This window comes from Oenanthe melanoleuca, chromosome 19, assembly GCF_029582105.1.
Source record: "Oenanthe melanoleuca isolate GR-GAL-2019-014 chromosome 19, OMel1.0, whole genome shotgun sequence".
NCBI lineage: Eukaryota > Metazoa > Chordata > Aves > Passeriformes > Muscicapidae > Oenanthe > Oenanthe melanoleuca.
In genome coordinates this window covers 6805960-6833871 of record NC_079352.1, presented here as the reverse complement: position 1 = coordinate 6833871, position 27912 = coordinate 6805960, and the positions used below count along the sequence as shown (strand labels likewise).

The window sequence follows — 27912 nt, the reverse complement described above, 5'->3', positions numbered from 1 at the left end:
CTCATATGTGAGAGTAATTCCTTTGTTGCCAGACATTTCCAGCTTTTCCATTTTCTCCTCCTTGAGTAGGAAAAAGTTGTTTACCATGTTCTTTTCTAAAGCAATTTCCAGGGATGCCCAGCAAGCAGGGCCAGGAGCCCTCACAGCCAAACCCTGACCGAGTTTCTTTGCTTGAGTAAATCAATGTTTTGCCACTAATGGGAGCCCATTTTCCATGCCCCATTTATTTTATTGCCAGGGCTGGGGTGCAGGGGAGGCACCCTCTGGAAATCCCAGTGAGGACTGAGAATGTTCACTCCCATCCTGTTTTATGGTGTGTGATGTGCAAACACATTAGGGAAGAGCTGCTCACTCACCAGCTGGAATAACTCACAGTGCCTGGCTCTCTCTCTGTCCATCTCTATTATTTTTTATTTGGAGTTTCCACAGGGTTGTTTTAAGGATGGGAGATGCTCTTGCTCAGTTTGTGCCAGCAAAAATCCCTGTGGAATAAAATTTTTTACCACAACAGGGGTTTTTTTTCAATATTAGAATGAAAAATTATCTTTTTCCCTGCCCTGTGGGTCCCTTCTGCAGTAGGATGTGGGCAGGGATGGGAGCCCTGAGCCACCATGGCATGGCAAAGGCAGGAGCTGCCCCACCACCAGTTTGAGGTGAAGCAATTAAAACTTGTGGCTGCCACGAGCATTTCCTGCCTGTAATTAATGCTTTTAATGAGGAGGCATATGGTAACCCCCTCCCCCCTGGCATTTTGCCAGGTGTGGGTTTATTAACAGCTGCTAATTACACAATTATTCAGTGTCGAAGTCAAGGAGGGCTGCACTGTGTGCTCTGACTGCCTGTGAATGCTGCCAGAAGTTTTTTAGTTTAAATTTTCTGTTTTCTCCTTATACAAGGAGCTGGACACCTGGGGGTTTGCAGGGCAAGCCAGCATCCCTGGACACTGAGCCAGTGCCTTCCCTGCTTTACCTGACCCCTGTCCATGCACAGGGCCTGCAAATCCAGCTGCACATCCTCCTCCTCACAGCCAGAACACGCTTTTATTGCCAGGGCAGAGTTTTGCTGCAAGTCTGGTAGTCCCAGGAACTGCAGAGGGGATCCAGCTGCCAGGACACCCTCAGCCCCAGGGATCCTGTGTCCCAGACCAGGAGGGTGTTATCCTGGCAGGAAAACCAGTGGCTTTACTCCCCTCAGACCTCAGCTCTGCTGCTGGGCTGTTCATTGCACCAAGTGCTTGACATTGAGACTTTTTCTTCTGAAAAAGGTTCTTGGAAATGTTTTACCAACAGCTGGTTATGGTTTTTACATTGGGTGTTATGGAGTACCTGGGGCTTTGAATATTCCAGCCCCATGCAAGTGTTGGGAGAAAATGAGCATGGGCTAAATCCACACCTGGAGGGTGGGATGGCCAATCTCAGGTTCACATTTTCCTGGTTGGTGGCACAGCAGGACAGCAGAATGCCAGGGGTCAGGAGTGGGTCACAGCCCAGTACAGCCATGGTGCCCAGCATTCCCTCACCCACACTCCTGGGGAGAACCTGGAGAGGAAATTGTTTCTGTCTGTCTGGGAGAGGAGAAAAGTGAAAAGGGGAATAATTCCTTGTTGAAGGAAAATACAGAGTTGGGGTGTATAAACTCAGTAGGGTCCAGCTTTCTGCCAATCTGTGTGTGGTCACTGTGGAAACAACACCCAGGAAAAGTGTGTCCTATTTACTGAGGATAAAACAACAGAGGAAACAGTAATTCCTGGTGTCCAGGAAAGTTACAGAGTTGGGAAAACAGACCAACCTCCTGGGGAGCCGAGCCCTGGGCCGGGCTGCTGGTGCCCTCTGCTGCCAAGTGACACTTTCCACATCCTCCTCAATGTAGGGAAGAAAGAATTGCAAACTGTGTTTTAGGTTTTCAATGCACTTTTTTATTGCAGTCACCTCTAAATGATTCACAGGGTTAATGGCTTTTAAACCTCTGTGCTAGTAAAGTAGGAATTAATATTGATATTTAATGATAGGACTAAACAGGAGATTAAAAAACTGCCATGGAACGATGCACAGACTGTCAGAGATTTTGAATTAAGTACAGAGAATAAGTTTAATTAAGATACAAGAGCTTATCAGTATTCATAATATTTTCACAGGAAAATCTGATAAAACATTATTAAAAGGAACTTTAATATTTAATAGAAAAGGGACACTGGGCAACAAAAACCCCCTAACAAATATATATAAAGCAACACAAAGAGAAGTAGGACAAAGTGATGGAATTACTAATTTCCTCCAGTGGCTTCTGCTCTGTGGAGCAGCAGCTCTGTGCTGAGAGAAACACAAGCACAGGTGGAGTGGTGAGGAACCCTGAGATTCCAGAAACTGGGCTGGAATTTGGTTTGATGCCAACACATCTCATCAGAACCTTGTCAACAGCATCAGTGTCATCCTTCCCCCTGCATTTCCTCCTTGCTGGCTTTCCAAACACAGTGAAAGGCACCGTGGCCAGGGCCAGGCAGCTCCTTGGAGACTGCAAAGTCCCCATGGCCTCACTGACCTCTGCTCCAGCCTCAGGCTGGGAACCACCTGTACATCCTACAAGTCTTAACGAGATTTGTTTTCATAACCCTTAAAAGGGGCAATTGCTACACTATGTTCTAAGGTAACATTCAAAGGTAACATTCAATGTTTTCAAACTCTGGTTATGCAACCAAAATTTACGAAGTTAACATTTTGAGTTACATTTACAGGCTTTTCTCCCCTTCCTGCCTTAGACAGGTGCAAACTGGCACAGTCCAACAGCTTTGACATCAAATCCTGGCAGGACGAGCAGAGTAAAGGAAAGATAACCCCCTGTAATTTCAACCAAGCTCCCTGTATGACATCTGTTGCCTTTTCAGAATTTCCATTACATTAACTGATCATGCAGCTTCATTTTTCTGCTCTTCTCCTTAACATCTTTCAGCACGCCCTGTAGCTTCTTAGAGCTCTGTGTCAGGAGGGCAAAGCTTTCCTTGAAGTTGCCGGCCCCGTGCTCCCTGCAGATGTTCTCAAGCCCATCAAAGCACTGCAAAATCTTCTCCAGCTCGGCCTTGACAGCCTTCTGCTCCTCCAGCTCCGCCCGCAGCTGCTGCTCGGCGGCCGCCTCAGCCCTGCACTGCTGCTGCAGCTGCTGCAGCTCGTCCTGCAGCGCCTGGAACTCCTCCTTGCTGTAGGGATACTGCTCCTGCACCCTGTCCTCGGGCAGCAGCACGTTCTTCGGGATGTTCAGCACCAGCTGCAGCAGCACTTCTTCCATCATAGAGAAGAGTTTATCGAAGTGCTCCTTCATGAAGAGCAGGAATCTCTCGGTGCATTTCCGGAGCTGGGGAGGGCTGATTTTGCAGCCGGGAATGCTGTCCAGCTTCTTCAGCATCACGCCCTCCACCAGCAGCATCATTTCGAACAGGTAGTCCTGGAAGGCGATGTAGACGCGCAACACGCACGTCTGGGGGGTGAACCCGAAGAACTGCGCCTCGTAGGCCATGGGATCCACCGACATGGCGGCGGGGCCTGAGGGGAAGGAGGGTCTCGGAGCTCCCCGGTGTTACCGGGGCAGCGGGGCCGCCCTCCCGCTCCCGATCGCGGCTCTCACAGGCAGCGGGGCCGCCCTCCCGCTCCCGATCGCGGCTCTCACAGGCAGCGTGGCCGCTCCTCCCGCCCCCGATCGCGGCTCTCACAGGCAGCGGGGCCGCTCCTCCCGCTCCCGATCGCGGCTCTCACAGGCAGCGGGGCCGCTCCTCCCGCTCCCGATCGCGGCTCTCACAGGCAGCGTGGCCGCTCCTCCCGCTCCCGATCGCGGCTCTCACAGGCAGCGGGGCCGCCCTCCCGCTCCCGTTCGCAGGCCGAGCGCGGGGCCCGCGGCCGGTGCCTCAGGACGGTTCCGATTCCCGCCGCTTTCCCGCCTCGCTCGAGCCGCCTCAGGGCGGCCCCGCCCGCAGCCAATCAGCGCCCGCCAGGGCTCCCTCTCTGCCCAATCACCGAGCGCTCCGTCCCTCTGTGGGCGGGCTCAGCGCGGGGAGAGCGCGGCCGCGCGTTGGGCTCTCCGCCAATGACAGCGCGGGTGATGGGCGGGAACTTCAGCGCGACCAATGGGAGCGCGGAGCGGCGGGCGCGAGCAGGGCAGTCGGCCAATGAGAGCGGGGGCGGAAGGGAGGGCATCTCAGCCAATGAGAGCGAGGAGCGGAGGGAGAGCACTGCGCTCAGCCAATGGGAGCGCGGAGCGGAGGGCGGGCCCTGTGGCTCAGCCAATGGGAGCGCGGATAGGAGGGAGGGCACTGCGCTCAGCCAATGGGAGCGCGGAGGCGCGCAGGGCGGGCCGCGGCCGCCAAGATGGCGTACCAGACGTTCCGGCAGGAGTACCTGCAGGTGCCGCCCGTGACCCGGGCCTACACCACCGCCTGCGTCCTCACCACCGCCGCCGTGGTCAGTGCGCGGGAGGGAGGGAGGGAGGGAGGGAGGGAGGTGCTGGCGGGAATGGGGAGCGGGGTGCCCGTGGAAGCGGAGCCCTCAGGCACCGCCCAGCTCAGAGCCGGGTCTGGAGCCCCGAGGGCCCCCTGGGTCAAGGGATTCCGAAACAGGAGGTGCAAAGCACGAATAAATAACAACAGCGCCAGCGGGTTGTGGTACTGAGGCTCCCCCTTGCCAGAAAACTAACAGTGCTGATTGGGGACTTACTGGGCTCGTTTTGGGTTGCTGGTGTGGGTGTGTATTTTTTTTTTTTTCCTTATATTGATCCTTTCAAAACGTTCTCTTCTTTTTCAGCAATTAGAACTTATCACGCCCTTCCAGCTGTATTTCAACCCTGAGTTAATATTTAAGCACTTTCAAGTAAGTGTATTCTGAAGCACGGGAGGTTTTAAACTGTGCTGTAGAGTTTTTTTAGTGTTTGTTTTCTCAAAACAGTGTACTTTTTGTATTAGAAATATACTTTTTAAAGGCTACTGTAGCCAGAGTGCAGACCACTGTACCTTAAAATAGGTCTTAGTTTCATTTTCTGTAAAGGTGATTTCGGTTTCATTGTTACTTGCCTATCTACTTAGACAATAAAATTAAGCTGTCATGTTTAAAGTCCTTGTATTTGTCTTATTTCCAGATATGGAGGTTAATCACAAACTACTTGTTCTTTGGACCAGTTGGCTTTAATTTTTTATTTAATATGATCTTTTTGTATCCTTCACCAAGTGTTGGTTCCCTTGGCAAGCAGAGCTCCAGAGTGCAGGAATGTTGCTGTACCTGCACACAGGAAAGGCTGAGCTCCTGGCAATTCAGCAATGGTGTGGGCTTCAAGGGAGTCTCCTTCTTAAGTGGTCAAGAATTTTGCCAGTTGTTTTCTTGCTGTTAAGAATTTGTACAAGCCTGCTCCTTCAGGTTGGTGCTGACCTGGTGCAGGAGAAAATTCCAGGTAACTTTTTTTGTCTCCTGGGTCACCCTCTCTGCTGAAGCATCCAGAAAGAGCCAAGTGGTGCAGTAAATTGATAAAACACTTTTAAGCTGATGTAGAATTGAATAGTTTTCTGCTTGGGTCTGTCTCTAAGCTCATTTGCAATGGAATTTTCCTGACCTGTGGCCTCAGATACCGGTACTGCCGCATGCTCGAGGAAGGCTCTTTCCGGGGTCGGACGGCAGACTTTGTATTTATGTTCCTTTTTGGAGGACTTTTAATGACTGTATCCTTTCTGTTTTAATCCCAAGCTCCTCTAGTAAAGCTGAAGATGTGTGAATGAGAACTGAAACCATGTTGTTACTGTGACACTCAGATAGTTTGTTGCACAAGGAGTGCCAGTATTTGTTAGGGTGATTTTGAATACTTTATTATTGTTGCTAGTTCTTCAGATTTTTTTCTGCTTGATCATGGAAATGAGGTTATCAGGTATGGGATCATGCTGAGGTTGTCTGTGAATAATTAAATTATGCTTTAATGAGATTTTTCATGCTGCAGGTACCCTGAATCCTGCTGCAGCTTTTGATGGACAGTAGTTTGATGTATTTGCACCTAGGAAAATGGAGTTACCAGCTGTGTGGAAAACACAGGGTTACAAATTAAACTGTGAAATTCCTGTCCTCCCAAGTGTTTCCTTAATGACCCCTGGCAGCTTTTTGGGCTGTTTGTGAACTTGGTGTTCCTGGGGCAGGCTTTCACCATCATGCTGGTGTACGTGTGGAGCCGCAGGAATCCCTACGTCCGCATGAACTTCTTCGGTCTCCTCATCTTCCAAGCCCCCTTCCTCCCCTGGGTGTTGATGGGCTTTTCACTGCTCCTGGGGAACTCCATCATTGTGGATCTCCTGGGTGAGCAATGGCAGCAATCACGAGGATCTGCTCCTCCTCATGTTTTACAAAAAACAGAAAATGGGGACAAATCCAAGGGCTAAATGCTCTAATACTTGGTGTTAATTCTTCTGGTATATTTATACCAGGCTCTTCTGATTTCTAGCCATTGTAGAATGTTTTGTGCTGTGATAGGGATGGAAGGAGCTTAGTAGTATTAATAGTATTATAGTATTGATGTTTTGGCTTTTTATTGCTTGGAATCAGCCCTCATGCATCATCTGACCACAGCATCAGTCTAATGAAATAAAATAGTTTATGTTACTATTTTATCAACTCTAATAGAGCCAAAACATTAGTATTTTTAACACTGACAGGATGTTTTCCCAATATTAATGTCCTGTAGTGTAAGTTAAGCTTTTTATCTGCTGTTAGTTTTCTTCCTTAGATTTTGTATTTCTGTATCATCATATTTTCTGTGAAAGAATCAGAATGTGTTGTTTTTCTGAAAACTCTAGTGTAAAGCATTTGAGAGTTGTAAAGGACAGCTATTTAATAATCACCTTTTGGTTTTTGTTTCTGTACCAGGCATTGCTGTTGGGCATATATATTTTTTCTTAGAGGATGTCTTTCCCAATCAGCCTGGTGGTGGGAGGCTCCTGAGAACACCATCTGTCCTGTGAGTATTGTTGTCTACTTTGAAGAGACATGGAAAAAGTGCTTGTTTGGAAAACTGTTTGGAATTCAGTCACATCAGCTTCTGGTGAATTGGGTAGAGGCAGAATTGGGGGAGTGTCTGTTTTTGCTTTTTATTGAAGTCATGTTGCCAAACAAGGAGCTGGCATTTATTTAAGTGGGAGCCAACTTAACTGGGAGAAGAGCTAAAGGATTTTACCTTTGGTTTCTCTGATAACACTTGTCAGGCTTTGCTGACAGCTTTTTTTGGTGGCACTAAAGCTGTGTCCCCTGCTGAGTGGGAACAGTGGCTGAGGTATTAGATGTAAGATATCTAATTTTTTTTTCTTCTGTAAGTCATCCTCACATCACAATTTTGGGAAAAAAAATCCTTCAGTGTTGTGGTGCTCCCACTCAGTTCCCTCTTGTGTGGATGCTCTAATCCCCTGTGGTGCTCTCCCAGAACACCTCTGATGGTTATTTTTCACAGAATCATGGACTATCCTGAAGAGGTCTGGCCTAGAATATTTATATCATAAACAGCAGAAGTCTTGATTTGGCAAGCTCCGAATTAGCATAAATCCCACTGCCTGGGCAAGGTGTTCTTGAGGGAGGACACTGTTCCATGTGCAGTATGTGGGCTGTCCTGATCTTTCTGTGTTCTAAGGAGAGCCCTGCTGTGTGTTTTGCAGGAAGGCAATATTTGACACGCCGGAGGATGACCCCAATTACAACCCCTTGCCCGAGGAGCGGCCGGGCGGGTTCGCGTGGGGAGAGGGGCAGCGCCTCGGGGGATAAACCAGGGGCTGAGCCAAAACCCAGCCACCCCTGGAGAGCCTGGCCTGGCTCCAGCCCCACGGGGGGACTCTCCCTCCCCAGCACAGAGAGGATTCTCTGACAGCTCTATGGTTTGGATACAAGCACTTTATGGAACAGCCACACCCCAGGCACTCCCAGCCTTTCCCAGTCAGGGAGATCATTGTGCTGGACGTCACCTGAATCCAGTGGAGCCAAAAATGTAAAACTGGAAACGGTTTGCTGTTGACTTCAGTTAACAAGGCCACACAAGTACTTGTTTAAAGTGATTTCTAAAGCGGTTTTTTCAAGTTATTTGATACATGAAACTCTATGGGAAACTTTACAGGGGACAAACCCAACTTTTTGGGTTTTAGGTATTTTTTTTTTATTCTTGGATAAAACAGCTACAAGATGATTGAAAGGCTAAGTCACTGTTTTAATGGCAAAAGGTTTTTTAATCTGAGGTGCTGCTGTCTCCAGTCATCTTTGAATTGCAGGAACACAATATGCAGCATAATGCAGCTTTTCACTCTGCCAGTTGGGTTTTTTGGAATGTTTTGCAGGCCAAGGTGTCATTTGGGGTTTTTTTTCCCCCAAGGACTGTGTGTTCAGGTGCCCAGGTTTCAGACTGGTGGTTAAATAGATGTGCCTGCAAAATCCATGCCCCATGTGTTTTCTGCTGTTACTGAGTGACCTGCAGCACTAGAGAAGAAAATTTGTCTAGAGTCAGGACTCAAATGATGATGAGTTGAATAAAATGTCTTGTGGATCCTTTTTGGTTAATCTTCTGTATAATCCTGTAGAACTGAGGCAGCAGGTAGAAAAGAAGGGCTGGGAAAAGCAAGTCCTTGAAGAGACAGAGATTACTGAAGCTTTTCCCACAAGTGTCTCAGAACTGCAGGACACAGCATTGTCTGCTCAGGATGTAAAATCTGTGGTCTGTGGATGAAGTTTCTTGTGGGATAGTTGTGTCCAACACAGGCCAGTGAGACTGAGTGGGATTTAGCTTAAAGCTACATTGATCATAAATATCCCTGAAGAGCCACGCAGGAACTTGGAGCTCAGTTTAGCTCATCATGGTCAGTTGTTCTTAAATTGCCATAGAAAGTATTGGGTAGGGTTTTATTGATTATATCATAGTAGATAAAAGGAGTTCAAGATGCTTCTTCATTCTATATTTTAGAGCATGGACTTACCCATGACATGTGGTTATCTCATTTAGTCTCAGATTTTGTTTTCAAAAACTGGCTACAGGTTGTAATTTTTTAAATTTATAGTCCAGGAGAGAAATGTGTGGGGATCTCAGGGGATATGCTTTGTTCACAAGCAGTGTGTTAGATTCTGATAAAATGTGTGAGGTAATCTGTATCTGCAATTTTTATCTGTTAAAGGTTATGAAAACTTAATGGGGGCTTTGGGGAGTTTTACAGGTTTTTTAGGGCAGTTTTGATTGTTTCTAGAAGAGACTTTTAGTGGTTCTAGAGAATAAGAATGAAAGTGTTTTGGACAATGGTGATTCAGCATAGGTTGTGGGGCAGGGATTAGACCAAAACCTTGATTTTTGTGGGGATTTTTTAGCTCAGTGTTTGAGAACCCCTCTGTAGCTTGTTACTGGGGCAAGTCCTGAATGGACACGTGTTCCGAGCTCTTCCCTCCTTGGCTGCATTTTGTTGCGGTTTGGGGTCCGTGATTTCTCCGAGGGGCGCCCGGCGCCGGGAGCGCTGCAAATGGCGGCGGCGGGACTACAACTCCCAGGATGCCCCGCGCTTCGGCGCGCGGTGACGTCATCGCTGCGCCAGGGCGCCGGTGGAGCGCGGGAGCGGCGGGAGTCCCGGTGCAGCCCCGCGGGACCGGACAGGACCGGGCCGGGCCGTGAGGGGCCATGGCTCAGGACAGCGAGGGGCCGCCGGCCAAGCGGTTCAAGGCGGCGCCCCCCGGCACGCAGCCCCAGAGCGCCGCGCACGTGCAGCGCCGCTCGCTGCCCATCTGCGGGGCCCGCGGGCCGCTGCTGGCCCGGCTCCGCCGCCTCGACACCGCCGTCCTCATCGGTGAGTGCCGGGCCCGTGTCCGCGGGGCGGGCTGGGCTGGGAAACGCTTGGCTGTAAATCTGAGGCGTGGTGAACGAGGAGTGTAATGACTTTTGTGCTTTGGCACCGGCTACTTCGTTTTTATGGAGAAGGCAAAAGTATTTCGCTCTCCTTTCGCTGTCTGCCTGGAGTTCAGTCGAAGCCAGATGGCAAAACTCTCCTCTCCTGAAGACTCTCCTCACTTACATTTTCGGGGTTTTTCACTGATTTTATTATGCTTTCTGTGAACAAACTGAACAGATTTTGTCAGACTTTCATGAGCTGAAGATACACAGCTTCCCACCTGATAGTCTAAAGACTCAGCATTTATTGTAATTAAATGCAGAATGCTTTGTATGTGACTCCTGTTAGTGTCCCACCACGGACATTCACCTCCAGAGAGGCTGGAGTTTCTAAGGCAGAGCGTGGCTTAGAGGAGTGGCCCAGCAGCAGGAGGAGGGCGTTGGGTGGCATCTGTGACCTGCCACCTTTGTGGGGACCTTCTCTTCCTGTCTTCAACTTCCCCATCCTCAGATGGGGCTAAAAGCTAACATAAAAAACCGAGTTTGACAATGCTATAAAACTGAGGGGGAGAAAAAACTCTATTCCCTTGGTATTTGTTATAAGTACATATTATATTATTGGCTTTTTACAGATATGAAAATGAATGCTATATGTATAATGTTGGAAAGCTTTACTGAATGAAAATAGCTTCTTTTAGTTCTGTTATTGACAAAACTTAGAAATAGTAGTGTAATAAATATATTTTTCCTTGGATATAACATAGTGAAGTGAAAAGCTTTTGTTCATGTAACTAACTCAGAGAATGGTTAAAAAAAAAAAAAAAGATAATCCGGAAATTCCGCACATTCTTGGATTATTGGACACCAGAACCTCAGAGAAGGAATTTATTGATTTTCCATTATCAGGGAATACTGACAGGATGGAGCCACAAGGAGAAATGTAAAAAAAAAGTTGATTTACGGGGTGGGGGGGATGATTTTGAATAATCCATGAAGATCTATGAATATGCAACATGTTGATGCCTTTAACAAAGTGTTTTCTGAGTTAGTGTGTGCTCTTGGCTGAGTGCCAAGCACCCAGCTTATAACCTTTTGCTTTATTGTTTATCTCTTATTGTCTTTTATTAAACCTTTTAAAATTTCCCAGGAAAGTGAACCTCATTTTTCACACTGTTCCTCAGGAGAAACGGGCTCGGGGAAGACCACCCAGCTGCCTCAGTACCTGTTGGAAGCGGGGATTGGCCACCCTGGTGTCATCGCTGTCACCCAGCCCCGCAGGGTGGCAGCTGTCACCCTGGCTGCCAGGGTCGCTGAGGAGAAGAGGACAGAGCTGGGGAAGCTGGTAGGGTCATCTACAGATTGACTTGGGTTTAGTGCTGCACTGAGAGCAGGCCCTGTCAGGCTTATAGGTAGGATAATAACCAGCCACGGTCTTGATTTCATGGTTAGTTTTGGGTGCTGCAATATAACAAGGATGTGAAAGCTGTAAGAGAGTGCTCAAAGGGGCAAAAGATGAAGGGTCAGGAGGGCTGAGATCACTTGGTTTGTTCAGCTGGAGAATTTGGTCAAACCTCACCAAGGTCTGCAGCTTGCTCCTGAGGGGCAGCTCCAATTTCTGCTCTCTGTGACCAGGGACAGGACCTGAGGGAACAGCTGCAGCTGTGTCAGGGGAGGTTTTGGTTGGATATCAGGGAAAGGTTCTTCCCTCAGAGGGTGCTGGGCACTGCCCAGGCTCCCCAGGGAATGGGCACAGCCCCAGGGCTGCCAGAGCTCCAGGAGAGCTTGGACCCTGCTCCAGGGATGCCCAGGGTGGGACTGTTGGGATGTCTGTGCAGGGCCAGGGGTTGGACTGGATGATCCCTGGGGGTTCCTTCCAGCTCAGGATATTCTATTATTCTAGAATTAAATTAATGGAGAAAAATGGCTCTTTACCCTGCCCCATGACAGGGTGGGCATGGTCTGTCTCTGTGGTACTTCTTGATTATTATCTGGGATGTTCCATTGAAAAAAAAAATATATATTCATGAAAGAAAATATTCATGAAAAAAAGAAAAAATATTGTGCTCTCTTCCATTGCTCCCTGTATCAGAAGTTAAGGAGAGTAGAGTGCTGAGTTTGTGCAAGTCTGGGGGAAAAAGCAGAGGAGAAAGACTTTCCCTGCATAAAATCCTTGGAGAACGTGGAATCATTAGGAAGGGAAGAAGGAAGGAAGCTAGCTAGCTTACTTACTTACTTGGGGGGCATTTGATGAACTTCTAGTTAGGAAGAAGCCAGCTAGAGATGTTGGGAGTATGATTTTGGAGGCTTGGGAGATGAACTGCTCACAGACAGCAGATAAACTGCTCTGCTTTCCAGAGCTTCCATTCACTGCTGGTTGGCTGTGTCCAGTGCAGTGCCCAGGGGCTTTGCCCTGTGGCACTTTGGCAGTTTCTGTGGCTGTGACCCCTCCCCAGGTTGGCTACACCGTGCGCTTCGATGACTGCTCGTGTGCCGAGACGCGGATCCGCTTCCTGACGGACGGGATGCTGCTCAGGGAGGCCATCGGGGACCCTCTGCTGCACAAGTACAGCGTGGTCATCCTGGACGAGGCCCACGAGAGGACCATCCACACTGATGTGCTCTTTGGAGTGGTCAAGGCTGCACAAAGGAAGAGAAAGGAGCGGGGCCTGCGGCCACTGAAAGTGTGTTCATCCAGGATGGCAGTGAAGGGCAGGGTGGGGCTGGGCTCTGAGGGATCTGAGCAGCTCCAAGGGCCTTCCAGATTGTTTGGAATTTCAGCCTTGACCCTTTTCCTGTTCCTAAAAAATCACTTTAAATCTGAATAGTTAATGGTTTGAACAGTCTGACTGATGATGTGTCTGGTCACCCCCATGATACCTTTTTTCCACAAAGCCCCTTGTGTGTGAGCTCTAGATTAGACAGAAACCTGGGGAGGTTTTTGGCACTGCTGCTGAGATCACTCCAGGTGCAGCAACTCTGGCTGTGGGATATGCTCATTCCCAGGTAGGGCACTGCACATGGGATGGGTGGACATGTCAGGAATTTGTGTGAAAGCACGAGAGGCCTGGCAGGAGCCTTGCATGGTCTCATTCCACACACCAGCTCATTTTACCGCACCAGCATCTTCTGCTTGTGTTAAAAAGCTGATGGCTTTAACAAGGGGAAATCACTCTCTTCCATCCCAAAGCCTGTGAGCTGTTCTGAGCATGGTTCTCAGGATCCAGAAGCTGGCTTTTGGCTGGTGCAGCTGGGTGGAAGCTGCAGTGCTGACCTCTGCTGTGCTCCCCCTGAAGGTGATTGTCATGTCAGCCACCATGGATGTTGACCAGTTCTCCCAGTATTTCAGTGGAGCTCCTGTCCTCTATCTGGAAGGCCGGCAGCATCCCATTGACATCTTCTACACCAAGGAGAGGCAGAGTGACTACCTGCAGGCAGCACTGGTGTCCATCTTCCAAATCCACCAGGTATGAGGGTCTCTCTGGGTTTGTGTCCCTCTGGGGCCAGGGGTTGGTGTTTTGTGCTGAGATGTTTGACTGCCAAACGCTGGATTGTTGTGATTGTTGTGTTGTTTCATTAAACTGTGTTTAATGCTTTGAATTTGCTGCTGCTGTTGGGATTTGGGACCTGTATGTCCAGGCTGGAGCTGAAGGGAGACTGCTAAGCAAAGCTTTATAATGTCAACTCATGCCTAAAACCTGAATGTTCCCCTCACCTGAGTCCTCTGTACGTGGGTGCTTGCTGGCTCTGTCTGCCTGACCTGGGCAGTTATTTCAGGATGCAGCAATTCCTCCATCCTTTTAACACTCAGTCCCTCAAAATGTGATTTACTCTTTGCCTCTGGTGAATCCATTGGGAATTCTGGCTGTTGCTTCCCTTGCACCACATGTGTGTCTTTTTTCTTTCTTCTTAGCCTGCTTCAGTGTCTTGCTGCCAGAACCACATCTCATTACCATCTCAGTTCTCCTTTTCTATCCAAACCCTCCTAACTTGCTTTTTCCTCTGGCTCCAGGAAGCCCCTGCTTGCCAGGACATCCTGGTGTTCCTGACTGGTCAGGAAGAAATTGAAGCAATGACCAAAACCTGTCGAGACGTTGCCCAGCATCTCCCTGAGGGCTGCCCACGGATGACAGTGCTGCCCCTTTATGCTTCTCTGCCCCACTCCCAGCAACTCCGTGCCTTTAAACCCAGCCCTGAGGTGAGGGAAAGGGATGGGTGAGCAACACCTGCTAATTGTTTGCTTCCATGAGTCTTTGGGAGAAACATGGGGACTTTAAGGGGCTAAAGCAGTCTGTACTGATAGTAAGCAGGAGTCTCCATTGGCTTTAGGCTGACTGGTTCCAGTGATATAACACACTGCAACTGATTTTAACAGATGCATCCACTAAGTCACCTAGGACCATAAAAAGAAGGAAGGATTAGAGGGAGTGAAAAGCTCACAGGAATTTAATTTTCTCCCATTTCTTAGGAATTTTTTTGTCCATATCACGAAAACGCTACAGCAACTAATAGAGGAAATACTGAGAAAGCTGAAAACCTGAGAATGTTTGTCAGGGCCATAGGAAAAGGAATTTGTGCTGCTTCAGGCTCTTTTGTACCTACTCAGCAGATAAATAAGAACACAAATGTTGTGCCAGAAATTAAACCAAAATTGTTGAAAGATGTATTGAGAACAGCTGTTCTGGTGCTGTATTTTGTTGCAAATGCAGCCAGTGTTTTAGAAGCTGATTAGAAACTGGAGATTACCTTAATTTCTGAGAACTGGCACAGCAAGTGCAGTTTGTGCTCACAGTGTGGGGCAGGGCTTGGCCCAGACTGGCCAAAAGCAGCAGAATTTCTGTGTTGCAGCTGCTCTAAGGTGGCCTTGGCCTGGTGTGGTTTGTCCTTCCTCCCAGGGCTGTCGCAAAGTGATCCTCTCCACCAACATTGCAGAAACCTCCATCACCATTGCAGGGATAAAATTCGTTGTGGACACAGGCATGGTCAAAGCCAAGAAGTACAGCCCTGGTGAGGAATTCTGAGAGGGGACAGGGCCAACATTGGGTTTGGGTTTGTAGAAATTACTGGAGACCACTGAAAGAGGATTTCAAGCACCCTCCGTGCTGTTTAAAATAATGTCCCAGGTTTGGGGTGTGGGGTTTGGTCGTGTTTTTGTGGGTTCTTTTGAGTATCAGCCATGAAGGGGTAAAAATCTGTCAAATGTGAATCTTCTCTTCATGGACACAGCATGGGGTAGTTCACTGTGCTTCACAGTGCTGAGCCAAGTGAGCTCTGAGCCGGATTTGAATGGCAAACCCTGGGAATTCTGTTAATCCTGTGTGTTTTCCAAAGCTGTGCCTTACACAGGCACTGAGTGAGGTGATGCTTTTCCATGCCAGAGACTGGCCTGGAGGTGCTGGCAGTGCAGCAGGTGTCCAAGGCCCAGGCCTGGCAGCGCACAGGGCGAGCAGGGAGGCAGGAGAGCGGGATCTGCTACCGGCTCTACACAGAGGAGGACTTTGAGAAGTTTGATGAAATGACAACACCTGAGATTCAGAGGTGAGCACACACTCCTTGCCACACCTCTTCTACAGCTGGAACTGTGTAAAAAACTGACAGCAAAGCTGGATCCAGGGGCTGATGGGGTGACTTGAGAAAAATGGAAATGTGGGGACTAAACAGAAAAACTGGGAAACCTTTGCTCAGGGTGGACAGTTGGGCACTGAGTCTCCAGACTCATAAGGCAATAGTTCTGACTGTCCTCCAGATCTTGGACTTGCCTCTTCCTTGCTTAGGAAGTAAATTATCTCAGTTGTTTTTTCTGCCTATGCAGGTGTAACCTGGCCAGTGTGGTGCTTCAGCTCCTGGCCCTGAAAATTCCCAATGTGCTCACCTTTGACTTCATGTCCAAACCATCTCCTGGTAAGTGGCTACAAAGGCAGCATTGGGGAAAAAGAGCAGGGAGCAGTTTTGGGTCATAAGGTGTCATAAAAACACAGCATGAAGGTGTGCCCTGACTGCCGGGGAAGCTGAAGTAAATGGGGAAAGGTGCTTGTTCTCCTGGACAGAGGAGGATAAACTACATTTTGGCACCCTGATTTCTCTGGATGGAAAGTGCTTATCCCTCTGGCCAGGGGAGGGAGGCAGTGGTGGAACCAGCTGCTCCTTCACACCCCTCAGTGGGAGGCAGGAGGCCTCACAGCCCAATGGCTTTGTTTTGGCAGATTCTATTCAAGCAGCAATTGATCAGCTGGACCTGCTGGGAGCTGTGACCCAAAAGGAAGGGCAGCTTGTCCTGACCCCCCTGGGAAAGAAAATGGCAGCCTTTCCACTGGATCCAAAGCTCTCAAAGGTAAAAACTGCAGAAAAATTAACTTCTTTAATCTCATGTACTCATCTCTGTGCAAACTCCTTAAGCAAGGTGTGAAATTTGGGGTGTTTGCAGCTGTACTGGTATATTTTCTGTACATTGATGTACATAATTTACAGCACTTTTGCTGGATTGCTTGTCATTTACTGTTAAATTCAGGGAAATTTTTTAAAAGAGGATTTCATTACTCTGGGACCTCTGAAGGTGAGCAAGGCAAATCTGCTTGCAATTTTCAGTATTGTTTAGCAGGTCCATGAAATGTCTGTTTCTTTAGTTGTTTCAGTCACTGTGTTTGTACTGGTTCTGCACTGGTCAGTCTCAGGAAGGAGCCTGGCAGTTGCTGTTAAAGGTGCTTGATGAGCCCATCAGTGGATTTACAGCTGTTCCTAGGCTCAGATGTTTATGAGATTGTCCTATGCAATGTTTGGTTGAGTTCCTGGGCTGCCAGGGAGCAGAAAGATCTGCCCAGCTGAAGTGGATTTGTTGACCAAAGATGAGTTTTGTTGTGTGTGTGCAGGCCATCCTCCTGTCCCCCAAGTTCCACTGTGCAGAGGAGATCCTGACCATCGTGTCCCTGCTGTCAGTGGACAGTGTCCTCCACAACCCCCCTGCCCAGAGGGATGAGGTGCAGGCTGTCAGGAGGAAGTTCATCTCCAGTGAGGGGGATCACCTGACCCTGCTCAACATCTACAGGGCCTACAAGAACGTCAATGGGCACAAGGTGGGATTATCTGGGGCTGCCAGTGCTGTCTGAGCTCAGGGGGTGAGGAGTTTTTAGCAGAGAGCAGAGTGACACCTGCATCTTCCATGAATGGTGCCACAAGCATCCTCCAAAGCAGAGAGAAAAGAGGGCTCATCTTTACAGCTGGGGAGTTGGGGGAAGTTCAGTGACAAAAGTTCCTACAGAAATCTCTGACAAAGCTTTGTGGGGCCATTTCTGTAATCACAGCCAGGGCTCTTGCTTCCCTGGTTCCAGCTGGAAACAGAAGGGAGTGGGAGAGAGTTGGGACTTGATGATAAATATCTGGACATGCTCTGTGACAGGATTCATTGGAAAAACAGTGAGCATATTTAAAAGCAGAACTGGATTTATCCTACCCCATCAATCCCTCACATTGATTTGTGGATGTGTGGACTCATGCACCCCATTCCTTGCAGCACCTGTCATTCTTACCTGATTTGTTTTCACCACCTGTGGGACAGCAAGTTCTGCAGCTCTTGGTGGCCTTGCAGAGCAGCTCTGAGTGGGAAAGGAACAACCATATGCTGTTTCTGAGCACTGTGGGAGGGAGTCTAGACACAGGGGAGTAAAGGGGGTTAGAAATATGACCAGGAAAGAGGTCAGCAGCTTTTCTCTGAGGCAGATTGGATACCATGAAAAGCAGAACCCCCCCTACAAAGGCTGTCATGCTCCTGGGGTGAAGAAATATCCCCTTCTAACTCCTGGTGTCTCTGCTGCAGGGATGGTGCAGAGAGAACTTTATCAATGGCAGGAACATGAAGCTGATGGCAGAAGTCAGAGCTCAGCTCAGGGACATTTGTGTAAAGGTAACTTGCTTCCATATTCTATTTCTCTGTTTCACCTGTTGGTATTTTCCTGTTTTTCCCCAAACTGATGTTACTGTGCACCAAGTTCCAGGGGTGAGAAAATGTGGGGTTGTTTTCAGTCTCCTGTAAATAGCCGGCTAGAACTCCTGACTGTGCAGTTGCATCCCAGAATCTTGAAGCTGCAGGGCTTAGTGAGTCAAGGAGAAGTGGGAACCTCTGAGAAGACTTCTCAGGGAAAGGACAGGTTGTCCTAAAGGTTTTTTCCTGCTCTGATGTAGGTGGGATTGTGGGATTGTGCTGTGTGTGCCATGGAGTGCTGTCAGCCTCAGCAGCCTGTGCTGGCTGGTTTCTTCACTGAGTCAGGCTTTCAGTGTGGCAGCAGCTTCCCCTCAGCACTGTCCTGCTCGGCAGTGAACCCCTGGCAGTCAGTAGTGACAGGGGAGCCACCCTCTGGGCTGTCACTTGTGAATGCTGGTTGGCCTTAAACTCACTTCCAGAAGGAGAGTGGCGATCCATTGGCTTTTAGTCTGGGTTAGCCTGGCATCCACCCAGGGTTCTGACACAGCAAACCCCCAGGATTTCTGAGCAGAGCCCAGTGAGATGTGGCAGGGTGCAGGTGCTGTTTCTCACTGAAGCAGGGTGCAGGGGCTGTTTCTCACTGCTGTCTCCCAGTGAGGCAGGGCAGGGTGCTGTTTCTCACTGCTGTCTCCCAGTGAAGTGGGGCAGGGTGCTGTTTCTCACCGCTGTCTCCCAGTGAGGCAGGGCAGGGTGCAGGTGCAGTTTCTCACTGAAGCAGGGCAGGGGCTGTTTCTCACCGCTGTCTCCCAGTGAGGCAGGGCAGGTGCAGGGGCTGTTTCTCACCGCTGTCTCTCAGTGAGGCAGGGCAGGTGCAGGTGCTGTCTCCCAGTGAGGCAGGGCAGGTGCAGGGGCTGTTTCTCACCGCTGTCTCCCAGCTGTCGCTGCCGCTGGAGTCGTGCCGCGGGGACACGGCGCGCGTGCGGCGCTGCCTGGCGCACAGCCTGTTCATGCAGGCGGCCGAGCTGCGCCCCGACGGCTCCTACGGCACCGTGGGCTCGCAGCAGAGCGTGGCCATCCACCCCTCCTCCGTGCTGTTCCACTGCAAGCCCGCCTGCCTGGTGTACAACGGGCTGCTGCGCACCAACAGGTGCTACGTGCGCGACCTGTGCGTGGTGGACGCCGAGTGGCTGCACGAGGCTGCGCCCGAATTCTTCCGCAGGAAACTCCGGACGGCCACGAGCTGACCCCTGGGTGGGGACCAGCTGCATCAGCTTTGCCTTGGAAGGCTCGTTTTTTTAATGAATATATGTATAACCATGTTTTTTGTAATTTAAGTGTCCTTAAGGAAGGGAACGGGTATTTATTTGGATTGGATTTATGTGGTTTTCACAGAATAAAGACGTGATGGTGAAAATCTGAATCCTTTGTGTTGTTTTGTGAGGTACAGAGCAAATCATGGGACGGTCCAGGAGCAGTCCTGGTGTTTATGGTTCTCATGGGAGTGTGTTCACAGTCAGCAGTCTGGGCTTAAAGATGTGAAAGTAGTACAGTGAATCTGTGTTTCTTGTGCAGAATGGACTCTGCCATTTACACCTGTGGGGAGTTGGGAGTTAAAATTCTGGTCCTTCGACGGGGTGGTATCAGTTTGATGGGGCAGGATGCTGTCCTGCAGCAAATGTGACTTCTGTGCTTCTCCTCAATATTGGGTACTAGTACAGCTTTTGGACAAAGGGAAGGCTTAGTGCCTTAGTTAAAATACACTCAAGGAGCAAAAAACCCTCAAACATTCATATGTTCCTTTTTCTGAGGAGACCACCATGTACTATCCTGAACACAGGAGTGGCACGATGTCTGGGATAAAACCTGTGCATGTCTCTCATATTCCTAAACCTCTCATTGTGCCTTCTCTTGAGAAGGGACCTGTAGACATGCCATCCCTGCCCATTCCATTATCAGGGATCGCAGGAGCCAGGCACCGCGTTGGCACGCTGCGTCCTGCCGGGGCCGGGACTCGAACCCGTGGTCTCGGCGGGGCCGGGATTCGAACCCGCGGCCCTGTGCCTCGCTGGGGGCGGGACTCGAACCCGCGCCGCGCCCTGTGTCCTCCGCTGTGTCCCGCCGGGGCCGGGACTCGAACCCGCGGCCCTGTGTCTCGCCGGGGGCGGGACTCGAACCCGCGACCCGCGCCGCGCCCTGTGTCCTTCGCTGTGTCCCGCCGGGTTCGGGACTCGAACCCGCGCCGCTCTCTGTGTCCTCCGCTGCGTCCCGCCGGGGCCGGGACTCGAACCCGGGCCGTGCGTCCCGCGCGGGGCCCGCCGGGGCCGGAAGCGCGGCGCGGTTCCGGGGCGGGCAGTGCCGTCCGTGTCCCGCCGCCCGGTGCCGCACGATGCTGCTCGCCCGCTCCCTGCGCGCCGCCGCCGCCGCGCTGCGCCCCTTGCCGCTGCCTTTGCCGCGCCGCCCGCTCAGCTCCGCGGCGCCCCGGGCGCTGCTGCCGCCGCCCGCCGCCGCGCCGGGCCTGGCGCGCTCGCTGTGGCAGCTGGGCGGCGGCGCGGCGCGCTCGGCGCTGCTGCGGCCGCGGCGGGGCTCGGCCGGCCGCGTGTCCTGCGGCTGCGGCGGGCTGCACACCGAGGGTGAGCGCGGCCGGAGCGGGGCCGCCCTTGGGAGGGCGCGGGGCGAACACGTGCGCGGCACCCCTCCGTCCTGGGAGCACGTGGGGAGGGATTTCCCCACTCTTCTCTCCTTCCCATATCCCCTTTTTCCCTAAAACATCTATTTCCCTAAATTCTATCAAAAGCCCGCTTTTCCCCTACACCCCCTTCTCTGCCTTCCCTTTCCCTACTCCCCCTTCCCGAACGTCCTTTTTCACAATTCCCTTTTCCCCAACCCCCCTTTCGCTAACCCCTTTTTTTTTTCAAATCTCCATTTTCCCAAACCCCCTTTTCCTACCCGTCCTTCCCTTATCCTCACCCTCCTTTTCCTTAACCCTCCCTTTTCTTACTCCCCTTTCCTTACCACCCCTTTCCCTAATATCCCCTTTTCCTAGCTATTCTTTCCCTAAACCCCCCATTTTCCATCACCCCTTTTCCTCCCTTCCCCTTTCCCTGAACTCACCCCCATTCTCCATAACCCTCCTTTTCCCCAACCCCATTTTTTTTCCCCCTCCAGGAGACAAAGCCTTTGCACAGTTCCTGACGGATGAGATCCAGGAAGAGAAGAAGATCCAGAAGCACAAATCGCTGCCCAAGGTGTCCGGGGGGTGGGAGCTGGAGGTCCATGGCACAGAGGCCAAGCTGGTGCGGAAGATCGCGGGGGAAAAGTAAGTGGGGTCTGGGAAGGGTCCCCAGTACTGGAGGCAGGTGGGAAACAGTGACCGGGCTTCTCCCTGAGCTCATGCCCCAGACTACAAGGTGCAAAGGCTCTTTGTTTGACCACTTTTGGCCAAAGGCGCTTTTTTCACACCAGTTTGTTACTGTGTTTTGTGTTACAAAGTTTTGTGATCAAAGTTTTCACGTGGTCTTCCTGTTTTAAAAATGACAGTTCAGTAAAGCTTTTAAAAGTGAGAGCATTTGGAGGGAGCAGCTTCTCTCAGGTGTGTCTTTTAACTGCAGTACCTGGTTTTGTTCATGCTGTGTGAATTCTGAAGGAGGGCTTAAAAGACATTCTGATGGGCATTTTTTGGGTGTGTTCAAAGGAATTGTTTCTTTTGCAGGATAACTGTTACATTCAACATCAATAACAGCATTCCACCCTCGGCTGAAGAAGACGCTCAGGAGCAGCAGAAACCTGATGAGCAGGAGGTGATTTAGCCTTGATGTGCATTTACTGTTGGGGACACGGATGAAGGTTGGAATCTTGCCTTAGGGAAGTTGGAGCCTTGCCTTCAAGTGTTGAGGCTTTTTATCCCCCTTGATATTTGAGAGCATTAAGTCACAAAATGCAGATTTTCCAGGGCCTTGCTGTGACTTTCCTCTCTGCTGCAAAAAGGCAGAGCAGGATGGGAGGGCTCTGTGAGGAGAAATTAGAGGAATTCTGAGACTTTCTAGCGCCTTCCAGTACCAAAAGGATCTACAGGAGAGTGGGAGAGGGAAACTTTGTACAAGGGAATGGAGTGACAGGTTAAGGGGCATTTAACTGACAGGCAGTGGGGCAGAATTGGGTATTGGCAGAGATTGTTCCCTGTGAGGAGGGGAGGCCCTGGCACAGGGAAGCTGTGGCTGCCCCATCCCTGGAAGTGTCCAGGATTAGATTGGATGGAGCTTGGAGCAAGCTGGGATAGTGGAAAGTGTCAGGGAATACCCAGTGCTGGCTGGGCTGTGCTGTGACTGCTTTGGCTCCTGCTCAGATTCCAGTGCTGATGCAACTGTTCTCTTATTTAGCCTGAACTTACATCAACTCCAAACTTTGTTGTGGAAGTAATAAAAGATGATACAAAACAGACCCTTGTGCTTGACTGCCATTTTCCTGAAGATGAGGTGAGTGTCACTGTGCCCTGTTGGATTTAAGTGCTCTCTGTAATTTCTTGCTTTTCTGAATCTGCACAATATCCAGTCTCCCCTTATTTCTTTATTTTTCTTAATCACAAAAAAAAAAGGCTTTATGCTTGCAAGGACTGTGGGGAGGAAATGTTTATGGCATTCCTCACATCCTGCCCTCATGTTTCTGATCAGCTGCTTATTGGGCTGTTGATGGAATTACAGTAGAGAATTAGGGATTAAAAAAAGGAGGTGAGAAAATAAAATTGAGAGCTTTTGCTCACACTGGTACTCTTGGTTTATTTTGTAAATGTTAGGAGATGTTTAACAGCCAGTCCTGGCTGACAAAGGTGAGACAGACATGGGAAGACGTATTTAGAAGAGGTTTTCATATATTTGTAAAATTCAGACTGCTGATTCACATCAGATCCCTTCTGGCAGCACAGGCTTAGAGGATTTCCTGTGATCTGTGCATGTCTGTGCCTGTCTCACAGGCACACTTTGAGAAGGGAGAGGCACAGCTTGTCTGGCCTTGGGTCATTTCCTGAGGTATTCCCAGCCCGGGGCTGAGCTGGCTGAGCCCATTAATTGGAGCTAATTGCACATCTTGCATTTGTTTTCCTGCCTCAGATTGGACATGAAGGAGAGGAAGAAAGTGATATTTTCACAATTCGGGAGGTCAGCTTCCAGCCCACTGGAGAAGCTGACTGGAAGGACACCAACTACACCCTCAACACGGATTCCCTTGACTGGGTAGGTGCTGCTAAAGGCCACAGAGGGCACTCAGCTGGGAATTAAACCTGTCTAGGACAGGGACTGCCCCTGAGCTGCTGGTTCTGCTGCAGACCCAGGGTGTTGCCTGGTCCCAGGGTCGTGCACTGCAGGTGGCATTACCAGGAATCAGACAGGTGGAACATTTCCTTTCCAGGTTTTGTAGGTGGATTTCCCAGTGGGGCAATCACACTCTAGAAATGCTTTGACACTTGTTAAACATATTTTGATCAGTGTGTTTAACAATGTGGCTTATCAGACACCATGAGTAGTTAAAAGCACCTGTGTGTGTTATCTGATAAAATACATTGTGTCCTGGTTCTCCAGGACTGTTGTTACAGTTGTAGCACTAAAAATATGCGCAAGAATCTGTGTTCTTCTCTTATGTTTTCATGTCTGGAGTTAAAAAGCTACAATTTTTAGTTCGAGGCTGTTTAGTTTAAAACTGAAAGTTGGAGTCCTAGAGTGTATCCCCTTGAGATGTTAAAATTGCTCAGTGTGCTGTAGACCATCCCACAGTGATTATTCTTTTTCTTCCCTGCCTTAGCACATTAAATTAACTAAAAATGTGTATGAAAAGGAAAAAGCAAAGTTCACAACTGTAACATTTAAGCCTTTCAAAAAGACTTGTCCATCAGATACCTTTCCAAAGTGTTAGTTCACCCCTGGGTAGAGGGGACAGGCAGAGCTTGGCCTGTGTCATCCTTGACAGACTCCCACAGTCTGGGGATCATCTCCAGGGTGCAGCTCGTTTGTGGTGTTGGGTTTGGGTTTTTATTACATGTTCATGGTTCAGATGTTCCACCCAAGGTCAGGCCTGCCCTCCTGTGGGAGCTGGGCCTGATTTTTCTGGGAGGAAGTGCCAGTTGCCAGGGGACATTTTAGTGCACTCCCTTCCCAGGTGTGTTCCACTAAGGAAGTTTTCTGTTCCTTGCTCCAGGCTCTCTATGATCACTTGATGGATTTCCTGGCTGACAGAGGAGTGGACAACACCTTTGCTGATGAGTTAATAGAGCTCAGCACTGCTCTGGAACACCAGGAGTACATCAAATTCCTTGAAGACCTGAAAAGCTTTGTCAAATGTCAGTAGGTCAGGCTAGGGAACTTATCCTCAAGTGTGGGTATTCCACAGTGCTGCTACATCCAGCAATACCCAAATATATCTTCACAGTGGATACAGAGAGTAAGTAATGTGGAAGGTGGAGAATGGGAGAACGAGGATTCTCACTTGGATTTGGGGATTTGCAGTGATGGTGCAGCCCCAGTCACGTTCTCCCACGCTATGGGCCAGAATTGCCTTGCCCTGCATGGGGTTTTTTGTACATTAAGAGTGAATGTGAAGAATAAAACTGTTCAACATATCACTGAAAAGGGTATTTCTCTTGTTCCTGCTGTACTAGAGCTGCCATGAAAGTGATGGCAGAGTTTGTCCATGCCAGAGCTGCTCATAGAATAGTTGTAGCAGTGATGGTTGAGCACTTCTAAAACTGGTGCCTCCAATTGTTGTTTGAAGGTTTTGAGTTGATTTAAGGTTAATTTAAACTCAGAGAAAGCTGAAGTCCAGCATAAGCTGTGAGATCACTGATGTAGTATTAAAGACAACACAAAGGCCAAATAAACTAAATATATTTATTTCAAAACATGTCCTGTGTGATAAAAAGTGCAGGTCAAGGCAATACTACTGCCTTCTGAAGTGTCTTTGACACAGTAGTTAGAAGTATGTACACAAGAGTCCTAGCAGCTCTGGGTGAAGTTTAGTATTGAAGTCTTCCAGAAGTAAAGCAGCAGCTGAATCACCTTAGAGGAGGATCATCCAGGAGTCACAGACCTTCATAAAAAAGTTAAACAGAGAAGTTCTGTTAATGTATAAAGTTCAAAACTATTTGAATAGGAAAAACTATTGATTGAGGAAAAAAATTTCACAGAAGAGTTGTTAAGCACTGGCAGAGGCTGTGGAGTCACCATCCCTGGAGAGATTTAAAAGACATGTAGATGTGGCACAACAGGGGTTAGTTGTGGCCTTGGCAGTGCTGGGGGAAAGGTTGGACTTGATCTTAGGGGTCTTTTCCAACTTAAACAATTCCATGGCTGTATTGGAAATGCTGTGCCCCTAGCACTATCCTTACACTAGTTTTACATTACAAAGCAAGTATCAGCTCTAGCTTGAGCCAAAGGGCTGCTTGTTCTCTGAGACACCTGGATGAAGTTTTTGAGAAGGGTAAACAAGCAATTTTTAGAGCTTTTCTTTGTGAGCCACTTATCTGAACACATGGTGCACACAAGACTTGGAAGTTGTTGGCTAATTTGACAGATTCCCTAATCCAGCAGTTAAAGGTGTGCACTTTGGAACTTCTCTTTTATGGTTACTGGTGGTCAAAGGTAAAGCCTTCTCCAAGGAATTTTTTGAAAAAACAGCCACACAAACCTCAGGGATCAACAGACTTGTGGTTTCTGTCCATGTAACTGAGACATGGATCCAAGCAGGAATCCTTTCCAGGAACCTGACATTTACACTCACTGGGCAGCTCATGAGCAGACTGGCTTCCTCCTCCATGCCACTGGTGACTGTGAACTCAGGGCTGTGCAAGCACCTCTGGCTGTGCTCTGTCAAGGTGCTTTCCAGAAGTGACCGAAGCTTCCCTTCTGTCATATCCTGAGAAGAATTAGTTCAAAGTCAGCTAAGCTCCTGTCTGTAGCTCAAAGCTGCCTCTGCAGCAGCAGGTGCCACACACAACATGTCACAGTGCAGCTCACCTGTGTGCTGATGTACAGTCCACACTGGCAACAAACCAAGTGAGCCTGCACAGTCAGGTTGTTCCTGGGAAGAGGAAACAATGAGCATCATGACACCCAGAACAAAGGGAGATTTTTAGCAAAAAAAAACCTCACAAAGAAACAAAAAGACAACCACCCCCCAACCCAATAGATATAGATGATTGCTCAGGCGTTTTTATTTTGTTGAAATGAACAGTAGCCTCTCTCTGCACATTTCTAAGCTCAGACTGCTTAGGAGAGTGGGGATTCTTGATTCCAATGCCAAGGGCTTTCTTACTTCCTACATACTGGGCAGATGACCCTGTCAGTGGCATCCAGGCCGTCGAGCATGGCGTTGAGACATTCCTCATCGAAGCGCTGGCTCCGCTCGTACTCCTCAATAACCAACTGCTCTGCAACAACAGCACAGCAAACCCCTCAGGGCTGGGCTGGCAGCACAGGCAAAGCTGCTGGGCTGCAGTTTCTAACAGCTTTTATTCCTTTGAGTCAGATTTCTACACTTGGTGAAATCATTCCTGCTAATACAGTTTTTTCCTAAGGCTCAGCTGGTCTCATATGCGTCTTTCTATCAACATTTTAGAAAAAACATACTGAATTGATTTATAAAGGTTTCTAGAGCTAACAGATATCTCAGTCCTGTTTCTCTGGCTTCTCTAACAGACCTTAAAATACCATTTAAACTCTTGAAACTGTGACAAGAGGTCTCAATACACACCAAGATTTCTAAGGAGGCTCTTCCCCTGTATCACGTGGTTTGCAAGAACCAAGGGGTGCAGCCTCAGCTGTTCTAGGAGGTCAGGGATGTTACACATCAAATAGGTGCCAGAAGATGTGTAAAGATCTTACCTTGCAAGATCAATTCTTGTTGGATCTCTTCCAGCACTGCCAGCTCATCAGGGTCCTCCAGCATCTGAAAGGTGAATCAGTCAGTGATCCTCCCATTCCAGCCACTTTCTCACTTCCAGCACCTGACTGAGCAACATAAATTCACTCTTATTCTCCTGTCTAGTAAGTCCCTGTGTTTGGAAACCCACACACTGTGGGAAGCAACCTGTACTGTAAACACATGTGCAGAGCCAGCCAGAATCCAAGCACAGCCTGTCCAAGAACTTGCTTTTTAAGACATTCAGGTTTCATTTGCCTTCTCAGAAGAGGGAAGTGACAGAGCAGCTATAAAAAGCACAGATGAGGAAACCAACCCTCGGCTATGATCCACAGGCTGTTTGTGAAGGAAATAAAGAATTTCCCCACTCATGCCCAAAGGCACTTTCACAGCTCAACACCCTGCCTGAGCTGTAGAACTGGAAAGCCTGAAGCTCGAGTTTTATCAGCTCCAGTGAGAAGCTGATGTCAGACGCGCAGGGAGCTGTATTTGGCACCCCTGTATCACACACCGGTGCTGATGCTGGGGAGCCAGCACTGACCTGCTCCATGGGCTGATCTCCGCCGAGGCCGGGCAGCCTGTCCCGCAGCTCCTGCCACTCCTGCTCCATCACCTCCTGCACCAGCAGCGCTCCCGGGGCCGCGGCGCACGGCCCGTCCCCGGCCTGGCGGTACCGCTGCAGCAGCTGCGCCCGGCTGCTCCTCAGCCGCTCCATGCAGCGCTGCCGAGAGGGGAGAGCGCCCGGGCCGTCAGCACCGGCTGGGCGGGATATGGGGGGATCCCGGGGGAGAGACGGCGGAGGGCTGAGACAGGGACCCCTGAGGGGACACGGGGCAGGGCGGGGGCTGCGGCAAGATGGGGATAAGACACGGGAGTCAGCGGGGCGGAGCGGGGCTGGCGGTCCCGGAGGGGCTGCAGGAATACCGGGTGCTCGCAGAGGGTTAGGAGAGAGTTTCGGACGGGGCGCGGTACACCCGCCACAGCGGGACCAGTGCGGCCAGTCCCGGAGCGGGCCGAGCTACATCCAAAGAAATAGACAACTCATATTCCCCGCTCCCGGCCCCGTCCCCGCTCACCCTGCGGTACGTCTCCCTCCATGGCGGCCCGCCCGGGCTCTTGTACCGCGCTCGGTGCCGCTGCACCGGCGCCGCCATCGCGCCGAGCCCACAGCGCGCCGGGGGCGCGGGGCACGCCGGGAAATGTAGTCCGCGGGGTGCGGAGCCGATTGGCCGCGCGGGGCCGTGACG

The 27912-nt window shown here is 49.8% G+C and overlaps 5 protein-coding genes across 9 annotated transcripts; 3 read left to right on the top strand and 2 right to left on the bottom strand.

The window, feature by feature from the left end:
• Nucleotides 1-1899: 1899 nt before the first annotated feature.
• Nucleotides 1900-3729, bottom strand: MIS12 (MIS12 kinetochore complex component). Its single transcript, XM_056506631.1, has one exon. The coding sequence runs from the start codon at nt 3520-3522 to the stop codon at nt 2890-2892; it is 633 nt and encodes a 210-aa protein (XP_056362606.1). The 5' UTR covers nt 3523-3729; the 3' UTR covers nt 1900-2889.
• Nucleotides 3730-4315: 586 nt separating this feature from the next.
• On the top strand, nt 4316-8537 carry DERL2 (derlin 2). Its single transcript, XM_056506685.1, has 7 exons — nt 4316-4445; nt 4785-4850; nt 5116-5189; nt 5596-5689; nt 6116-6311; nt 6879-6969; nt 7658-8537. The coding sequence occupies exons 1-7, from the start codon at nt 4353-4355 to the stop codon at nt 7761-7763; spliced, it is 720 nt and encodes a 239-aa protein (XP_056362660.1). The 5' UTR covers nt 4316-4352; the 3' UTR covers nt 7764-8537.
• A 103-nt stretch (nt 8538-8640) lies between these two features.
• Nucleotides 8641-19182, top strand: DHX33 (DEAH-box helicase 33). 3 transcript variants are annotated; one of them, XR_008841865.1, is made up of 12 exons: nt 8641-9811; nt 11034-11194; nt 12306-12533; nt 13146-13316; nt 13862-14047; nt 14745-14856; nt 15228-15387; nt 15662-15750; nt 16053-16180; nt 16716-16919; nt 17660-18432; nt 18634-18686. XR_008841865.1 is itself a non-coding variant. In XM_056506684.1 (12 exons), exons 1-12 carry the CDS (start codon nt 9646-9648, stop codon nt 19006-19008), a joined length of 2001 nt encoding a protein of 666 aa, XP_056362659.1. In that variant the 5' UTR covers nt 8641-9645; the 3' UTR covers nt 19009-19182. The 3 variants fall into 3 exon arrangements, 1 of the variants encoding a protein (XP_056362659.1); XR_008841866.1 differs by lacking the exon at nt 18634-18686 and adding an exon at nt 18505-18551 and having other exon boundaries at nt 17660-18409; XM_056506684.1 differs by lacking the exon at nt 18634-18686 and adding an exon at nt 18700-19182 and having other exon boundaries at nt 17660-17746.
• Nucleotides 19183-20106: 924 nt separating this feature from the next.
• C1QBP (complement C1q binding protein) lies at nt 20107-24368 on the top strand. The gene is made up of 6 exons (XM_056506814.1): nt 20107-20394; nt 20930-21080; nt 21474-21561; nt 22141-22236; nt 22867-22989; nt 23948-24368. The coding sequence occupies exons 1-6, from the start codon at nt 20151-20153 to the stop codon at nt 24095-24097; spliced, it is 852 nt and encodes a 283-aa protein (XP_056362789.1). The 5' UTR covers nt 20107-20150; the 3' UTR covers nt 24098-24368.
• Nucleotides 24369-24622: 254 nt separating this feature from the next.
• On the bottom strand, nt 24623-27860 carry RPAIN (RPA interacting protein). 3 transcript variants are annotated; one of them, XM_056506816.1, is made up of 7 exons: nt 27742-27860; nt 27207-27386; nt 26629-26692; nt 26060-26174; nt 25762-25825; nt 25526-25660; nt 24623-24835 (listed from the first exon to the last, which is right to left on the bottom strand). In XM_056506816.1, the coding sequence occupies exons 1-7, from the start codon at nt 27817-27819 to the stop codon at nt 24806-24808; spliced, it is 666 nt and encodes a 221-aa protein (XP_056362791.1). In that variant the 5' UTR covers nt 27820-27860; the 3' UTR covers nt 24623-24805. The 3 variants fall into 3 exon arrangements, with proteins under 3 accessions (XP_056362791.1, XP_056362790.1, XP_056362792.1); XM_056506815.1 differs by having other exon boundaries at nt 25433-25660; nt 27742-27846; XM_056506817.1 differs by lacking the exon at nt 24623-24835 and having other exon boundaries at nt 26071-26174; nt 27742-27846.
• Nucleotides 27861-27912: the final 52 nt, after the last annotated feature.